The sequence below is a fragment of the Amphiura filiformis genome, chromosome 17 (assembly GCF_039555335.1).
Source record: "Amphiura filiformis chromosome 17, Afil_fr2py, whole genome shotgun sequence".
Lineage (NCBI taxonomy): Eukaryota > Metazoa > Echinodermata > Ophiuroidea > Amphilepidida > Amphiuridae > Amphiura > Amphiura filiformis.
Window position 1 is genome coordinate 48,954,206 of NC_092644.1, and position 19,635 is coordinate 48,973,840.

Genomic DNA, 19,635 nt, shown 5'->3' on the forward strand with positions numbered 1-19,635 from the left:
GCAAAAGTCAGATATCGGATAGTATGATTCAGCAGCAGGATGTCATGACTTAATTTATTCTTTATGATTACGATTTAAAAAATAACAACGAAATAATAATTATAATTAAACGATGATAAAACAACGAAATAATAATTATAATTAAACGATGATAATATTATATACTATAATGTATAGGATTTTGTTTTAAATTAAAGAAATTATAAACATTTTTTTATCATAGGCCTAATTTAACATGTTAAATATAGGCCTAGGCCTATATATCATTTCAAGCAACATCTTATAGGCCACACAAACAGCATGAACATGATGAATATTATAAACTTGTCAAATAACTTAAAAACACTCAGTTGAAAGCGTTTGTCATTTTGTCTTTATTTATACAATATTGCTTCTCGTATCATTTGTTTTTGTGTAATTATTTTAACAAAACAATAGCCTACCAATCCAATTTAGCAGAAAAATGTTATATTAAAATGCGCTTTGCGATATTTGCAGGCCCTAAATTCAATTAAAACGCCATATAGGCCTAACTGCACGCGGTTGGTATAGGCTGAGAGAGAAGTTTTTTCAGCCTACAATGAAATTATTATTATTATTATTATTATTATTTTTTTTTTGGTTAAAAAAGCAGGACAATAAATCTGAAGTGTTTTCCAATTTGTACAAATACATTTTTGCAGTAGGCCCTAACCCAGCGAACACAAAACATTAATTTTTAAAGCGTTGGAAGCAGGTTGTTTTTGGGTTTTGGTTTTGGTAAAACCTTTTAATAACATTAAAGGAGTATTTAGTGATCATAGCACTGATGATCCTCTTTTTATGACAATTTTCAGTGTAGATATCCACGAAAAAAGCTTATTCCCAAAATTTCAGTTGATTCCAATTTTGCGTTTGCGAGTTATGCATGATTATACCGCTCCATAGACTGTGTTGTAATTTCGTTCTGGTATACCAGAATGAAATTCATATCTTTGCTAAACGAATTAATCTGCAAGATTTTTTTTGTACATAAACATTATGTAAAAGTCTCAACTTTTTTTGAAAAAAGTGGGGGAGATGATGCTGTGGATCACGAAATGCCCCTTTAAATGTCGGATTATATAAAAGTCATTAATACGTTTTAAAATGTTTGGTTATGAAAACACACAACAACAATATTTTTAAAATGTTTTCAAAATGTTATTTTTAATAAAAATTCCAAACATTTCTTTTGTGAAATATTTTGTCAACACTTAAATAACATAATGTTAGAATATTTTTGAATGTTATGAAAAACGCTTTATATATCGTCTGTATACCCTTTATATAACCCGACATTTAAACATTGCTGAGAAGGTTGCTTCATTTTAGTAATATTAGTAATTGTGCAGTTAGTAATTTATTTTCATATATTTAGTGTAGCAACATTGAATAGTATTGTTATTATTTTATATTGTTTTATTAAATTTTGAACTAGGCCTATATATGTTCAAAATCTCACCTTCTCTGGTTCAACTATGGTCTTTCAGACTTTCACATTGAAATGTAGATTATGTGGTATCTTTATACTATAGGCTATATAAATAAATGGCCAATGATTTAACATAAAAGTGGGAATATTTTAACTTTATAACATTAAGTTTTAAAGTTTTAATATTTATTTAATATTATTATTATTGTTATTATTATTAGTGTTATTTTTTAGCTAATGAGTTAATGACCATAGGGGTAGATCCCGGGGAGATGGGAATAAATCCTCCTAATATTTTAATCATCCCCCAATGTTGTGGCCTGTATATGGGTTTCTAACCAAAATTAACCCCATATTTGGTAATTTTAAACTAAATAGTGCCAATTTTTTGCGCTTCGCGCAAATTAATTCCGGTTTTGTACTATATTTCACCAGTTTAGCTTCAATATAGCAATATAGCCATAAACTTATTTTGTCGGCAAAAGGTGCTGCATTCACTAGACTTTAAGAAATTTTCTCCAACCCCAAAAAGAAATCTATGCTACTGTTAGTGATGTATATTTTTGGTTTCTTTTTTAGGACATGAAGGGGGATCAAAAAAAATTTTAGAACATAAAAAAGGGGGGATCAAAAAAATAGACCAAAAAATTTGACGTCCGAGGTTCCAAATTTTCCACCCCCCCCACCAAAGTATTTATGAACACTCCCTAGACTGGCACAAGTCTCTGGCACAAGTCTCTCTTGTTTTAGAAAAGATTAATTTCCGACTTACGCGACACCACCCGGATTTAGAAAATTCCCGGGAAAAAATGGCCTATTGGCATTTCAACTCAAAACTTGTCATATTATCTTTCGAATCACACATAAATTCGCCCAGTCCCATTTCCCAAATATGAAAGTGAAAAAAAAAAGTCAATTTCAGTTTGGCAGAGGTGGGACTCGAACATACGCCGCAGCTGCATACAGTATCTCCAAGTCCAGCGCGCTAATCCATTGAACCACATGAGTTGCTGGTAGCCATATTGAATTTTAAACATATAGCTTATAGGCAACTCCAACATTTCTGGGTATAGAATAGAAATACAACAATACGTGTATTGTGCTGAGCACAATAGATAATATCAACTTTGACTGCATCGTGCATCATGGTATTGATATATCGGTCCGTACAATGTAGGCCTATCTGCCTATCTGAGGGAATCTGCCATTTTCTTGTAGGCCTATTATTTATAGTCCCCGGAGTATAGACGTTGGGTTTTCCCCCAGTTTATTCAAGATTTTCACATAGAACCCCCAAGATGTTTTTTAGAAAATAGAAGATTAGATTACCATAAAAACGACACAGTAATCTTTATCGGGGTTCTATGTAAAAATTACATTCGATGTTTCATCATTTTTTGAGCGTTTATTTTCAGTAAATTCAAAAAATATTTTGACGAAAATTCTCCCCCTGCTAAACAACACCAACTGTACCACAATTGGGTATCACGAATCGTTATGCATGTTGTGCAGTTAATATTCATATATTCCACATAGAATGCTGCAGTTTTTACACAAAAAATATTTCAGCGAAAACTCGCCCACTCGGCTATTTTATAATGATAATCAGACTTCCTTGGAACATGCAATAATTAGCATTAAAACCAAGTTGTTTTTATGCATTTTAAAAACACTTTGGCTGGACGGCGAAGGCCGCTGTGATCCCGAATATAGAGTGCTTTGCGAAAAGTCATTAGTTCAAATCATCATCAGACACGCTCCAGAAGATATGCAAATGCATGGAGTACAAAAGAATTACTTTGATCAATACCAGTTAAACAGGCAATTGGTATTGTACTCCATGCATTTGCATGTCTTCTGGAGCGTGTCTGGAGGATGATTTGAACGAATGACCTTCCGTGCAAGCACCCTATAATTATGATAGGGTCACGCATAAATTCAGCGCTTACACTTTAAATTTTCGTCTTGGGTAAAGACTATGCTGCAGGGATCGTTTTAACGTAAATACCTAAATAAATCATGCAAGTGGCCATATTTTTGGGAATTTGTTGTGCCACACCATGATCTTTGCGAATGTTGCATTCATAGAACACCTCAATGAAATATGATATGTCCCATATATATGTTTACTTTAAAGTCGAAACTAATAAAAAAAAAAAAAAAAATTAAAATTTACTGGCCAAAAATGTGATATTTTGGCATTTTTCTAGTAACATTTTTATGGAAACAAAAATTACAAAAACCTCGGTAAATCTGTCAATTTACAACCAATTCTACCACCGAAAAAAAAACTGTCCGTGTTATTTTGCTCACACAATAGTTCTTGTTCAAAAAAGCAAAACAGCAGAATGCGTGTTATCTCTAATTTTAAAAGAAATGTTCGGGCCTTTTTATCACGATTATTGTAACACGACAAAAGAAGTACAGTACATACATCCGACACGTAGCATACATCCTTTTGGTCTGATAACATACCAACATAGCACCCGGCTATATGGCCACATAAATTGTTTAATTGTTTCGCATCCCAGTTGGAAAAGTGAGGAGGAGGGGCTGTTGATTTTTGTTTTTTTTTTTGCTGAATTGACCAAATAAAGCAGTTTTCATGTAAAATTTACATTGCTAGCAGTTTTCGGGCATTTCAGCATATGCCAAGAAAACGACGAAACCATCATTAATGAGGGGTAAGATCCCTTAGAGTTCCACAAAAACACTAGCAAGTGATTCATGCTGACTAATAATCTTGTTTATACGCATTAACATTTCACTCATGTATTGAAACCTTTTAATGTAATATGAAAATTGAAAAATGAAAAAAATATAGACTGATCCCAGAAAGTGAGGAAGGAGGTGGACGTACAACAAATGATTTTTTTTATTTGGCTTAGCATGGACTAACCGGTGTATGTCTATTATTCTTAACCGTAATCATGGGGTCAACAGTACATCCGATTTATAGTGATCTACAATCAGTCGCCAAGCTGTGAGTTATTGATTAGCAATCAATCAAGTAAAAGCACTTTCCTATAATAACAAAAGCTTCTAGTCCTGTCTCGCAGTTGAAATCGCAATAATCTTAAGCGACCAGTAAGTATAAACTCAGCGCCATGGGTTGTTCCTGGGATATTATATATAGAGGGAGACATTCCAAACCCAGAAAGATTATCGCTGTAGGACCTATGCTATGAAACACTTGTGTAGGATCATTCATGGTTGACCTAAAAAAAAAAATTGCACAATGTTTTGTGTTTTTAATATGAAAATTGATAATTTGTTTTCATGTCATACTCTATTAATGATATCAAAATGCATTGAATTTGAACGCATTTTGATATCATTAATAGAGTATCATCAGCGTGCGTGCATTATTTTGTCTAATTTCTCTCCCAATAAGTAATACGCGTTCATTAACCTATAAATAGACAATTAACCTTAGACTAATTCCATTTTAAAAACATACTCCCTCTGCAGAAGACTTTCCTTAAATCTTCCACAGGGTATGACAGATTTTAAATGGAATAATTCAGTTGGTTTGCTTTTTTACAGACATGATGATTTGTATCAAATATCTATCAAGATGATATGGATGCCAAGAGAGTGTTTCTAGATTTTGCATTTCCCAAGAGTAAATCTGACTTTGAATTGGACAGTTTTGACATAGATAGCAGTATCACCAGACAAGCTGTGCATCTGCTTCATGAATGTACTGATAGTTACTTTCAGTCTAGGTAAGGAGTTTGTTGCGGAATAAGTTATACCAGAGAAGATATCTTATACTTCCCATAATGCATTTCTCCCATTTCAGTTGTCAGTGCAGTCAGTCTACTCTGAAGTACAAAGTACCGTCGCGGACACACACATTGTGCCGACTTTGAAGGCACGCATACCTGCAGCAGAGACGCAGCACTACGCACTGTTTACGAGTGCGTTGTCACTTTGTACTTCAGAGTGGACAAACTGTACTAATTTGCTGTTAGTGCAACATGGGCTGATAGTGATGAAATTTCCCTCGATCAACAGTCCACATGTCTTGCAAAAATATGTGTATTTCTTGACTATCAACTCATGTTTAGCCGGTCTATTCTCAAAATGAAAAAAGGGATGTACAAAGTAATGGGACAGTCATTTGATGAAACGAGGTGATGTATCATGTTGCAAAGAATTCTGGGAAGCCGAAAGCTAAGATATCTGCTCTGCTTATATATATACATTTCAAGAAATTGGGATCAATTGGGGTTAGGTTTTTGGGTAAGGATTGGAAGGGGCAAAATTGGAAGGGGCAAGAATTTTTTTGGCAAGCTGATAATGTAACTGATTGTAATTTCAATGCCATCCATCTTATTTTGACAATTCGCTGTCAAAGTTATGTAATAATCGGATTAACTACCATAGCAATAGATGAATAGAGGCCCTGCATATGATGTATTATCCTGTAAATATGGCGGACTACTCAAATGCATTCAAGAAAAGCATGATTGCAATCTACCGTGACAGTTTGTCTCACACACATAACCCTGCACTACGATCAAATAGGTTGATGACAACATTTGATTGAATGAACTGTACTCCGCCATAACTACCATGAAGGACACCGGTTCAAATCCTTTGTTTGGAGCCAATCGATAAAAGAATGCAGGGCCTCTACAATTTTCGATAAGATCGCCATGCACTACAAGCAGGTTACACTCATCACCTGTGTATGTCTGCAATCACATATTGAATACAATACCGCTCTTTTCAAAGATTTTAATCTTACAGGTGCCAGTGATTAGCATTCCTTTGACATCTATGGTTCATGAATTATGTAGTCCACTGCGATCTATTCAAATTTTTTATTCATCTATTGCTATTGTAATTAATCCTGTTACATCATCACTTTAACAGCGAATAGCTTTTTATTCTGCTCTCTGACTTTGTAACTGCTCACCTGTTTTCTTCATCATTTCTTTTGTTACATTGGGTGTGACTTATTTTGGTCTGCTCATTGAAGTGTGTGAGTGGATGATTTAGGCCTACATTTATATTTTGGAATTAACACCAGGATATATTACTGTTGTTATGAATTTTGTTATAAATTGTGGAATGAATTTTGTGGAATACCATGTCATATCGATGATGCGATGTGTTGTCTCAATAATTAGTGCACTTGTTATTACACATGTTATTTTGGTCTTTATAATTTAGAACCTATTCCTTATTTCACATTTGCCACTCAATCAGTTTGGCATTGCTCTTGAGCTTTTGTTACACTGCAGTGTAGACTGTTCAAAAAGTCTTGAGTTAGGGTTTTTAGAGCCCAAATTGCCCTTAAACTTACCCGAAGTGTTTGCGAGACTCATAATTTCAAACACTTCATTTTTGGCTCCAGCGAAGCTTCGGAGCCATCGTCATCAGAACCGTAGGGTTACACAATACAGTGTTGGTTTTTATGCTAAGGAATTTTTTGTGCTTGGCTTTAGGTTTTCAAATTGGTTTCTAAGTTTTGCTAAATTATTTTTTAATCGATTGCACTCCCGATAGAGTTGAAATTCAGTTGAGAAAATGCATGGAAAACCAATGCATGTATAATATTGTGATAGATGAAGAGGTAAACATTAGTTAGTGGTTTCCATATTAAAGATAACAAACTGTATTTTTTTTGTAATGTTTTCCAAATTTTTTTTCAAATCATCTGTGAATGATACTAGCACTTCAGAATACGTCTAGTGTTTCTCCAAAGTCAACAAAAACTTTGACATGTTTTTTGTTAAATGTTTTTTTTTCTGAATTTTTAACTTTGTATTGTGCATCATATCAGTGTCCTATCAGTCACGTAGGCCCTGTTATAAAGCCAAAAAATCGCTTCAACGAATGATCTTTATGTACAAAAGTATAGGAAACTGCATTTTTAAAAGCACATTTTCTATGTTAAGGAAGCATATTTTTCAAACTTAAACAAGTCCCAGAATGTTTTTTCACATTTTTTCAAAGGTTGCAGTCATCAAATATGTGTTGCAATCGTTGCCAGATATGGAGTATAAATCCCTCCTCAAATACAACCTTCAGAATAGGTCTAGAGGTTCTCAAGTTGCCAAAAACTTTGAAAAAATTATCAATGTCCTATCAGTCACTTAGGCCTTGTTATAAAGCCAAAAAATCGCTTCAACGAATGATCGTTATTTACAAAAGTATAGGAAACTGCATTTTTAAAAGCACATTTTCTGTGTGAAGGAAGCATATTTTTCAAACTTATAAAAACAGGTCCCAGAATGTTTTTTCACATTTTTTTCAAAGGTTGTAGTCATCAAATGTGTTGAAATTGTATAATTTGTATAATAAAAAATTGTATAATAAATCCCTCCTCAAAGTGTATAAAAGCCTAGGGCTTCATTTTCACCTTGTTGTTTTTCTATAAAATGTGTCTAATGTGAAGGGGCTTATAAGGGTTTTTAGTGTAGAAACCCTCTAGCTTTGGGGGGCTTCGCCCCCTCAACCCCCACCGGGGCTTTGCCCCTGGAACCCCCGCCGTCAGAGGCGATACTACAGGCGCTTTGCGCCCAACGTTCGCCATGTACTCTGTTTTCTAGGTTTTCAATGTTGGCAGGTATGCTTGAGGTCAAATAAGTAAAAACTGTCAATGGGCGTGAAGCTAGGTGGGTATCGTCAACATTTGGGAGTCAAATTTTTGGAAAGACATTTGAGGGGTCAACAGGGGTCATCTGAGGTCAATGTAGTAAAAACTCTCGGACAGGCATGAAACTTGGTGGGTAAAGTCAACATTTAGAGCCAACTTTTTGGATAGTCATTTTAGGGTCACCTGTGGTCATCCAGTGTGTGAGGTCAAATTAGTAAAAACTGTCATATGGCCATGAAACTTGGTGGGTACAGTCAACATTTTAGAGCCAATTTTTGAAAGGTCATTTTGGGGTCAACAAGGGTCATCTAAAGTCAAATGAGTAAAAACGGTCGGACAGGCATGAAACTTGGTGGGTACAATCAACATTTAGAGCCAACTTTTTGGAAGGTCATTTTGAGGTCACCAGAGGTCATCTGAGGTCAAATTAGTAAAACTGTCATATGGGCTTATAAATAGGTGGATACAGCCAACATTTATAGCCAAAATTTTGGGAAGGTCATATCTGGGTCACCAGGGGTCATCTGAGGTCAAATTAGTCAGAACTGTCTTATGGGCTTGAAACTTGGTGGGTACAGTCAACATTTGGAGTCAAATTTTTGGAAGGTCATTTTGGGGTCACCAGGGGTCATCTGAGGTCAAATTAGTAAAAACTGTCAGATGGGCATGAAACTTGTTAGGTATAGTCACTTTTTAGCTAGTCAAATTTTGGGAATGTCATTTCAGAGTCACCAGGGTCATCTGAGGTCAAATTAGTATTAACTGTCATGAAACTTGGTGGTACAGTCACCATTTAGAGCCAAAGCCTTATTCAGACTAACACTATTCTTGACATAGGTCTACTCGCCTGTATATAATTGTCACATTATATTCAAATGATTTCACTTGTTGCCCATGCGACTCCAAGAACAATTACTTTCACTGTCACCAAAAAGCGCAGAGCCACAGCGCCATTGGTGCTCTTGTTTACATGTGCTACTTACTTTTCTTTTCTGTTTAAAATTAAAGCAAAGGAATATGTTTGTTCTGTTGATGTTGAAATTTGGATGAAAGTTAATTTTGAGTAAAGATTGCCTATTTTTAACAGTCCAAACTTTTGTTGAAGTGCAATTTTATCAACATTTTTGATGCAATCACCCGCTGTGATCTGCTGTGTTTACTTCTCAACTTCATTGCTTTACACAGTATCATGCTTCAGCGAATGTGACTAGATTTTGAATGCAGTGATCTCTAGCCTCAAATTATGTGAAGCTTTTATTGGCAAGCAAATTTGTGGCTAGATTTCTCAAGCAAAGGCCACGCTACACACGGCCAGGAAATTCTCTGACTTCGTCGTAAGTTTGAATTTGATCAATTCCCTTCAAACCCTTGGTGTGTGACAGTATTTGTCTTCATCTTTCAGGTTTACATTTGCCAAAGATGTATCTGATGAGTTACTACATTACACTTGGGAGAAACTTAACACAGGGAATTGGAAGGATGTGAGCATCGCATGGAGAAAGGTTTACAGCTATGCTTCCTTGATAAAAGCAGCTAGTATATGTGGTCTACTGGCTGAATGTTTGGATGATAAACATACGTATATGGAGTGGCAGGTAATTAGGACCCGTGATAAGGCCAAACAAAAAAGATTGTTTGCTGCTTGTCCTTAACTGACCGACCCTAATCTTGAAAATCTGGAGAAAAAAATTTTGTTTGTTTTACTGTACAAATGAATACTGACCCTAATTTTGGAAATTCTAGAATTTTTTTTTCATCATTTTTGACATTCTAAAAAGTTTTTTTACAGTTTCTACACACTTCTAAACTGTTTTAAAAATATGAATGAAGTGGTATACAGTAGAGAAATATCCCAATTCACAACTATTTGGGCTATTTATTAAACGAATTAAATGCATACAGTCATGTTTTAAAAAATCCCGCCCGACCAACCGACCCAATTCTGAAAAAGTTGTGGAGGACAAGCAAACAATCTTTTTTTGGCCTAATTAACATGCATATGTTCTGATACAGGCCTTGTCTTTTGAGGCGAGTGAGAGCGATCACACACCATCACTCGCCTATAATGAAGCTGAGGAGAGCTTTTTATCACTCACCTGCATCTGGTGTAATACTAATACAAGTGATTAAAATCACTCGCCTACAGCTCACCTGACAAGTTTTGAGGAGAGTGATTTGTCACTCGTCAGCAATTTTCAAAAGACAAGGCCTGCTGATATATTGCACTTGCACACGAATGACCAATTGTTTTTAAAATACCACCCAAAACGAGTTTCTGTCTTTTCGTCCAAATCAAGAATTTAATGCAATATCACTTCAAATTTGACCTAAAATGTGACTCCTAAAACAGTGTTACATGCTCTGTATCTATATCTGTGGGCTCCAGCAAAATGGTGGTTAGACAAGTTGCTGAGCTAGAAGACCAAGTTTTACTTTCACCCTTTACAAGATGATCAGCGATGGTTGTCTTGAAACTACTCAAGTTTGGTGACATTAATAATGTACTCTGGAGATCATTCCAGTGGGGATTGATTGATGGGTAGAAACTGGTACTGATTTTGGGCTTAGCATGGACGCAGTGGTAGGAATATTGGTGAGATCTGCAATGGATTCTGGATTGAATTTTGAGATTAGGATTCACGGCAACCAGTTCATGGGCGATTGTAAAGCATTTTGAGCTTGGCTATGATGCATCTTGTTTTAAGCAGAAGCATCCCAAGTTTTTGAGCAACTAACTTGAAAGAAAACCATTTTTCTTGCAAATTGATGTTTGTATACACATGGAATATGTGTTCTTTCACATGCACACACAAAAATGCCCCTTTTCACATGTTTTTTGGTCACATGTACATGTACACCCGATAAATGATACCAGTAACAATCAATATAAAATACTAGCAAATCATACTTTCATTCATATTTATTTTTCCATAAAAATCAAGAACATTACATAAATATGTACAAAAATATACAAACACGATATATAGACCACTTGACATCACTGTTTATCAACAAAGGCGAGGGACTCGTCTATCGATATGCTCGAACGAGCCGCTACCCTGTTCAATGGCTTTCTTGTATTGTATGACATGTGGCGGGCGCTTTAAAATGCACATGCCCTTAGCAGACTACGATGTGTACGCACACTGCAGGGCAAAGAACAATGTAAATTGTCATAATGCGCGCGCATACTGCCGGGCAATGACGTCACATGCCAAGTGGTCTATATGGAGGAAAAGGATGGAGGACCAAAAAGGCCTGAAAGTTAGCCTTTACCAAAAATCAAATGAAATTAGCAAAACAAATCAACTTTACAAAACATAACCAAAAGACAAGACAAGGGACGGGGATGTGCTTGCGGAAAAGATTAATTATATGTAGAGATAAGATTTTTTTAATTGATGGCAGAAATGTTTGACAGACTTTGAAGCTTTCTGATTGTTATCTAAAGAAGTCCATGTTCAGTAGGGTTTCAATTACAAGTGACTTATTCACCAATGTCTTTTGTGGCCAAACTTGTTTAAGAGAAGTCCTTCTGTAAGAATATCCACTCAAAATAAGAATTTGGTTGAAATTTGTTGCCAAAAATGATGTATAAATGTGTTAATTTTGCCACATAAATTCCTGTGATCATACTTGCCGCCATAGCATGTGGCAAACTGCAGCCCGTAGGCCTTTATGCACAGCATGTAAAAAATAATTGAGTGCTTTGATGCACTTCACTGTACAGATGCTTTTCAATACACTGGTAATATTGAAATTTCCATACTCGCTGAACTGTTACAGGGAGGAACTTGTGTAAGGTCTACAAATGTGTATATATGTTAGGTTTTGGCCAATCAGATCAGGACATGCTGGTATCTAGCCTTGGCATGTATATGGAAGAATGTTGCACAGTGCAAAATGCACCAAAAAATAAACATTGTGAGACATGTTCCAATTGTGAATACTGGGAATTGGTTTTTGCTGAACAAAGTAAGTAAAACATTAGGGACCATATTTTTATAAAATGGAATAACGGGTTTTAGTGTATTTGAAAATGGTGGGTTTGTGTAAATATAATGGATAAATATAATGGATAAAAAATAATGGATGCAGTTATCCTTGTTTTGAAATACCATATGTGTCTTTTGACAGCTATTTCATGGCAATCCATGCAGAATGAATTTGAATAGGTCACACGTACGTGTACACCAATATAGCTGAGTGGCCCTGTGGGATTTCAGTTTATGTTCAATATTAATAAACTCTAATAAAAGACCATCCAAGATTGCACACTATTAAATTAATGTGTGGTTGATAACTTTTACATGGACAGAGCCAGCTATGGGTGGATGTAAACATAACTTGCTACCAACTTGGCCTCTACTTGCTGATACTGCATTATACGGTGATTACCTGTGTGTAACAGTTGGAATGAATTTGAATATATGATAAATCAAATAAAGCAGTTTTTCAATGATTTTGTTGCTTGCGTTCATAGGTTGCCTTAGAGGCATGTGACATGGGGCTACTGATGGGAGCACCTGTACTGAATAATATACTAAGCAGGTTAGCATCTGCATTACAAACTGCATGTACTACATCACTATGTGAGCCAATACAGTGTCAGAGTTCTACCAAGACTGAAGGAAGGACCAGAGATAACATAGACTTGGTAAGAAATTTTGTATTTAATATTGTTTAAATCGGAAGCTGGAAAGATCATACATTGATTTGTTACTATACCATAGTTAATATGCAGTGTCATCTCAAAAAGCTAATCCTTGTATTACAGTAATGCTGGTTTATTACTTTCCTGTCGCTTGCTGCTTTGCTGCTCTGACGATGAGTTTACTTCACTGTGCAGTCGTACCGGAAATGCTAGCGGTAATCAGCGGCAAGCCGATATATCGATCACGCCACTGCTTTGCCCTCGCTGCAGCATCGGTAGGAGTTCAATTCAAGTCAACTCTGGAGCTGTGACACACTAACGTATGAGAATGATTTTTGGCCATGCTAAGCGTAAGCAGCAACATTGTCTTTCATCATTTGCAGAAAAGTGCAAGCGGTCGTCACGCCGTGCTGCAAGCGGCAGAAAGTATGAAACCAGCATAAGGAGTTGATGCTGAGCCATTCAGTAGAATGATTGACTATTTCTTTGTGAAATCAATCTGAATTTAGAAGCATGAAAGCAGGTACTGATGAATCATCGTATATGTCTGCCCAGAATGTGCAGGCCATTACATAAAATCAAGCTAAATTTAATATGTTGTCACACAATTTTATTTCTTATTTAGCCTGCAAGCAAGAAACAGAAGATTTATCAGAGACCATCAGTTGACCCGGCACTAGTAATTCCAAGATTGGTGTGCCCAGCACTACTTCAATTCAAATCTCACTATATGGACAAGAAACAACCTGTTATCATACAAGGAGCCATGGACCATTGGCCAGCCAGGACACATAGGAAATGGAGGTAATATTAGCACTACAAATGTTCATTATTATGCTGTATACAATATATTATTATCTGCAGAGTATGATAAAACTATAGGACAACTGTTAACCTCCATTCATCACTTTCCTTTGATTGAGGTACATGCATGTAAAACACCACTTGAATCTTCCTTTATGGCATTCTGTTTATCCGCCACACGCTTGACTGATTTGGTAGTTCTCTTTGTGAAGAAAATATTCCACCCATGGAAGTACATTATTAACTTCTTGATCTAGCAATCAAATCATACCCTTTTCCTTAAAAAAACCCAACAAAACCTGGGTGACTATGATTTTTATACAAGTGAAAAAGTATTATACATTCATTAATTCTTCTTTCCCCTGTACATTATACATTGCAACTTCCATAAAAAAACTCATTTGGTAAACTTGTTTTATGCATGGACCTCAGAACCCAAAACATACTAGAGTAAATACCAAAGACATACTTGAGTGAATACCATGCAAATATGGATTATTATTGGACTGCTGGCAGCAGGCGACAAATATGGATCAATCAGTTATGACAGATAGGTTCTGGTTTAATAGAAACTTTTGACTTGCAGATATTGGTGAAAATGTGTTTGTACTGAATTACTTTTTCATCAGGAGCTGTGATTTTTGCAAAGCAATATTGTGTGAAAACTACTTTGATTACTCAGACATGTGAACTCGCTGGATAGCTAATATCTACACCAGGCACAAAAAGAAACTCATCAGTTATATTCATCCTTGCTGTTCAATAACTTGATAATTTTGGATTATTCTGAAATATACATTTTGTTAATTGAACTTTTCTTTCTCATTTGACACCATGTTCGTGAACATTGAGCAAGAATTGACCAAGATATGCGCCTCCAAACTCTCAAACCCCAAAATGAAAAGTTGCAATTTTAACGATTCAATTGTGCCTGTTACACTGTGTGCTTTATTGATTGGCCCGTGGTGCTTGTGTGCAATACAACGATGCGTTCCCATTGAAAATCGTTGAAAATGCAACTTTTGATTTTGGGGTTTGAGGCTTTGGGGACGATATCTTGTCAATTCTTGTTCGTTTTTCACGAACAAGGTGTCAAATGAGAAAGCAAAGTCCAATTAACAAAATGTATATTTCAGAATAATCCAAAATTATCAAGTTATTGAACAGCAAGGATGAATATAACTGACGAGTTTCTTTTTGTGCCTGGTGTACATGTAATTGCACCGCTGCCACATATATAGTACTGATTTTTGGTATTGCGTACTGATTTGAGAGAATCTAAAAAAAACCAAAAATAAATATGGAAGAATACTGCAAATGCTAAAGAATACTTTTAATACATTATTTTGTAAAATAATCTAATACTGTTAAAATTTGCAACTTAATTTGGTATAATGCGTCCGATACCATGGTACATCATCAGGCATTTGATTGATGATGGTGTGACATCAGGCATAGTAAAGTTACTTCTTAGTTGCAAATTTTAGTCCCAGTATTAAATTACAAAATATTTTAAACTACTGGATGAATAATCGACACCAAGATAATACTGATAATATTTTTGTTTGTGACCATGCTGTATGGAAATTCTAAGGAGATTCGGAAGCTCAGTAATTGATGAAACTTTGCTAAAAGGTACTGCTCATTTAATTACAGCCTGGACTATCTGAAGCAAATTGCCGGTAGCCGTACAGTTCCAATAGAGATAGGTTCCAAGTACACAGATGAGAACTGGTCACAGGCACTTATGACATTGACAGATTTCATAAATCAATTTATGGCTGATGAACAGGTAAGGAATTGGGCTATTCCATTTAAAATCCACACTACCCCTGTGGAAGATTTTGGAAATATCTTCTACAGGGGAGTATGTTTTCAAATGTAATTGATCAGAGTTAATCATTTTGAAACCCATACGCCCCCTGTATTATGGCTTTACCTATATCTTCCACAACTTGTGTGAGATTTTTAAATGGAAGTTACCCAACTGTATATTCTATTTGAAACTTATATGCCATCTGTGGAGGACTTTAGCTAAATCTTCCACAGGGGTAGTGTGGATTTTAAATGGAATAGCCCATTGCATATCAGCAGGTAATACAATAGTGATCATGGGTGTTTGTGCGGTATTTTGCTTTCACACTTGAAGAATTTGAATGCTAGATGTAATGTCGTTTGATCGGTAATGTCTGGAAAAAGGTTTATACCCCAAAACTTAATTTCCTATCTGAACACATAAAAAGAACAGAAATGTTTTATAAAAAAAACATGGGAAGTTTTTGTGTAAGGGAATCAAATTTGAAATCATAGCTTTAAATATTCTAAGAGATGAAATAATTTATGGGAAATTTGCAAACAAGCAAATCAAAATGAGACTTTTTTGGTGTTCAAAAGATTGTAAATAAAAGCTACCTACAGTTTCATTTAACCTGTTTCAGTATAGCATTCTGCATATTATTATTTTACAGAATACCAGAAGTAACACAAAGGTATACTTGGCCCAACATCAACTGTTTGATCAGGTGAGTGTAATCGATCCATCTGCATGGTGTATGCGCCTTTGTAAACACAGGCAAAGGAGGACACACATATATGAGAAATATGTGTGTAACTATAAACGAACTGGATTACTGCATGGTGTTTCTAGATCCAAAACAGCATACAAACCTTAGATTATTAAACTTCAGATTGAAAGGTTCTGAGCATTATTGAATTCATCCGACTCTGATAGAGTGTTCAGACTTAATGATATCGCTCATCAGTGCTTTCGTGCAAACTTCCTTTTGCATACACTCGCACTCTTTGTACTATTTTTGAGTTCGCTTACACACCCTCACCTATTGTCAACTCCCATGGGCAACATGCCTACCTTCCGCGGTATGATGAAAACATAGCCATTTACTCCAGTTGCCATTCTAGGTTTAGGTCCGCACTTAGTTAGTGAACATCGCTTGGCAAGTCCATGGTAAGGCGAAGAAAATCACAAATATGCAGTGGCTGCAGTTGGATAATAAACACTTATCAGGGTATGTCAACATCCACAGCTACGTGTGTTGGGGTGGGTGTGCATAATAGTTTGCCTGTCAAATATATTACTGAATAAATCAGTAAAGGAGGTTCATTATAAACAGTGACCATATGATGTGGCCTGAGATTTGATGAGTCCTTTTCACTAAGGTATATAGTTTTAACATGAGCTCATCACAAGGATATAACATTTGTCAACTTTTTTGTGGTTTCAGGGCTCAAAATACATGGGATAAGGGCGATATACATAGCTTTCATATTTCATAAGAAAAGCTAATGTAAAAACATGGTATTGGTTTAAGTACACAGGTAACTTTACTCTGATATTTTATATCCATTTACAATTGCAGATACCCGAGCTGAAAGAGGACATATGCATACCTGACTACTGCTGTTTGAGAGACACAGCAAATCGGAAGTCTGTAGTTATTAAGCAAGATATTTCACATCAAAGAGTGACTGATGAATTCACCAAGAAATCAAAAACTGATTCCATTTGTACAGAACTTGGCCATCATAATGTACAGGGTACTAGTGAACAGTCTGATCAACACACTAAGATAAACACAACATCCGATTCATCAGAAACTTTGGACAAAGAAAGGCAAGATTGTGTTGCCAAACATTTATATAAACATGCTCAATATGTTGATGAATCTGATGCAGAGGTTGATGACCATGGTGATGAGGAAACAAAGGAGGAGGATGAGGATGTTGATATCAACGCCTGGTTTGGACCTGGAGGGACTATATCACCACTTCATCATGATCCTAAGCATAATTGTCTAGCGCAGGTGGTAGGGGATAAGTATATTAGACTTTACAGCGAAGAAATGACTGAGTTTGTGTATCCACATGAAGGCTATCTACTCAATAATACAAGCCAGGTAAGAACCTATAATGATGCTTCATGTTAAGGTTGGTCTGAACCCTGGAATTATGGAAATATTTTGGCCTCATAACTGCTAAATTGTTGGTCTAAAGTATATAAAAGTATCCATATTTAGAATGGCAAAGACTTGGTAAGTTCATCTGTGAGGTCAAATTTGGGCCAAAATGCTCATTTTGGGCCCAAAATCCCAAAAAACTTCCCGACTTCCCAACAAAATTGAAAAAAATGAAAAAACGCCTCCTAGATATTTTTATTTAGTTAAAAATGAATAAAAAATTTTGGTCCAAGAATTTGTTTGTTATGTTTAACAAAAAAGAAGTGGGGCAAAAACTGTTTTTTGGGGGATTTTGGGCTAAAAATAGCATTTTGGCCCAAGTTTGACCTCACAGATGAATTGATCAAGTCTTTGCCATTCTAAATATGTATACTTTTTAGGCCCGAAAGTTTCCATAATTCCAGGGTTCAGACCAACCTTAAGGCATTGTTGGACCCTGTGACAAGAGTCAAATGACTGCCTCTTGATGCCAAAATAGTAAGTTTTATGTGCCTGGGCTTTGTAAGGCCACTGGCACTATGATCTTAAACATACCAACCTGAAAGGACACCATGCTTTAACCTCATGCTTACATATATAAAATTGCCTTGTATTATGTTGGGTAGTGGGTACCAAAACTAATAGGGCGCTTGCATAAAAGGTTAAAAGGTTGATAAAAATGACCTGCATTGAGAGTCAGTCAAGTGCGGTGGAGGACAAACAAAACTATTATCATCCTCTGTGAATCTTGGCGTGTTATTCAAACTCATGCTTTGTAAGGAATATTAGCACTCTGTAGGTGATATTTCATTTTCACGTGCTCCAATATCGTTATTGTGCCTCCAGGGCTAGTGACCAGTGGCATACATGAAACCTCCCTATACTCTACAACTTGGTGTCAACTTTGGAGCTGTAAAATTGAAACAGAACTTTTTTGACTGCTAGTGTTTGCAAATTTGCATGTTATTTATACTTAGTGTTTTACTATCTAAAAGCTCTGAATAAACTTGGCTGTTTGTGGTTTGCATATTGCAGAACATAAATGAAAACAAAATGCCGGGTATTGCACATTTGGTACTGCCTTGGGGGCTGCTATCAGGTGTGCTGGCAACCCTCAAATTGGTGGTTGCCAGTACTCCTGAACAGAGATGCTGGACACATACAACACTTGAATGTGGGAGAATCGGGTGCGATGGGCACCAGGTCGTGTTCCAACTACCCAGTATACATATTGGCAGGCCTTTGATGGCGCATATAGCGTTACCTACTGAAGGAACTGACAGATCCCCAATTTACTTATCCCTGGCTTTCTGTTTTTGTTACAGGTCAATGTAGAAGACCCGGATGATGGTAAGTTTCCACTATTCCAGGAAGCAAGATATCATGAGTGCATACTGAAACCAGGTGAAATGTTGTATATACCACCTAAGTGCTGGCATTATGTCAGATCACTCACTACTAGTTTCTCTGTTAGCTTTTGGTGGAGGTAATACCTGTACAGTATGAGGTGAAACATGACCTACACCAATGCATATATTGTACACGAATGGGACAAAGTTCAGGTTGCCAACATATGGTTGAACATACTTTAGTTGTTATAGTTCATTTAAAGAAATCTTGATTGAATATGGCTTTGGACAGGGTGTATGAGATATAATGGATGGGGTCATGCTCCACCGTATACTGGACATATATTGTACTGCAGGGGTGTCAGTTTTCAGGCATACTGACAAATGTATCAGGCAAATTCCTGCAATTGGGTCACTAATGCGATTCACAGGTTTTGATCGATTTTGGGCATTTTACCAAAAAGACACTTACATCCTTGCTATAGATCACGTGTTGTGCACAGTACATAAATTACGCTGTTATTTTCATGGCAGGGATTTCACAATTTTCAAATATTGAAAAATTGTGTGAAAAATTGTGTGAGTTGTTTAGTTTTGTAGAATTTACATGAAGTATAATCTCTGTAAAATTTGCAAAATTAAAACCCTTGTGAAATTAACAGCTTGTACAATGTCAAGGAGCCCATAGTTCAAAGCCTGGTATGTAGGTTTGCCTATTACTGCTGCATTTATATGTGCCCATCCACCACAAACTGGTCGTAAAGTCGTCATTTTCCATATTGAGATACAGTCAAAAACAGTATATGGAT

General features: G+C 36.0%; 1 protein-coding gene across 1 annotated transcript; it reads left to right on the forward strand.

Annotated features, from left to right (window-relative positions):
- The first annotated feature begins 5,005 nt into the window (after positions 1 to 5,005).
- Positions 5,006 to 19,356, forward strand: LOC140138455 (lysine-specific demethylase 8-like). Its single transcript, XM_072160346.1, has 9 exons — positions 5,006 to 5,181; positions 9,469 to 9,682; positions 12,550 to 12,723; positions 13,346 to 13,524; positions 15,181 to 15,316; positions 15,993 to 16,046; positions 16,902 to 16,969; positions 17,156 to 17,438; positions 18,803 to 19,356. Exons 1-9 carry the CDS (start codon positions 5,036 to 5,038, stop codon positions 18,965 to 18,967), a joined length of 1,419 nt encoding a protein of 472 aa, XP_072016447.1. The 5' UTR covers positions 5,006 to 5,035; the 3' UTR covers positions 18,968 to 19,356.
- Positions 19,357 to 19,635: the final 279 nt, after the last annotated feature.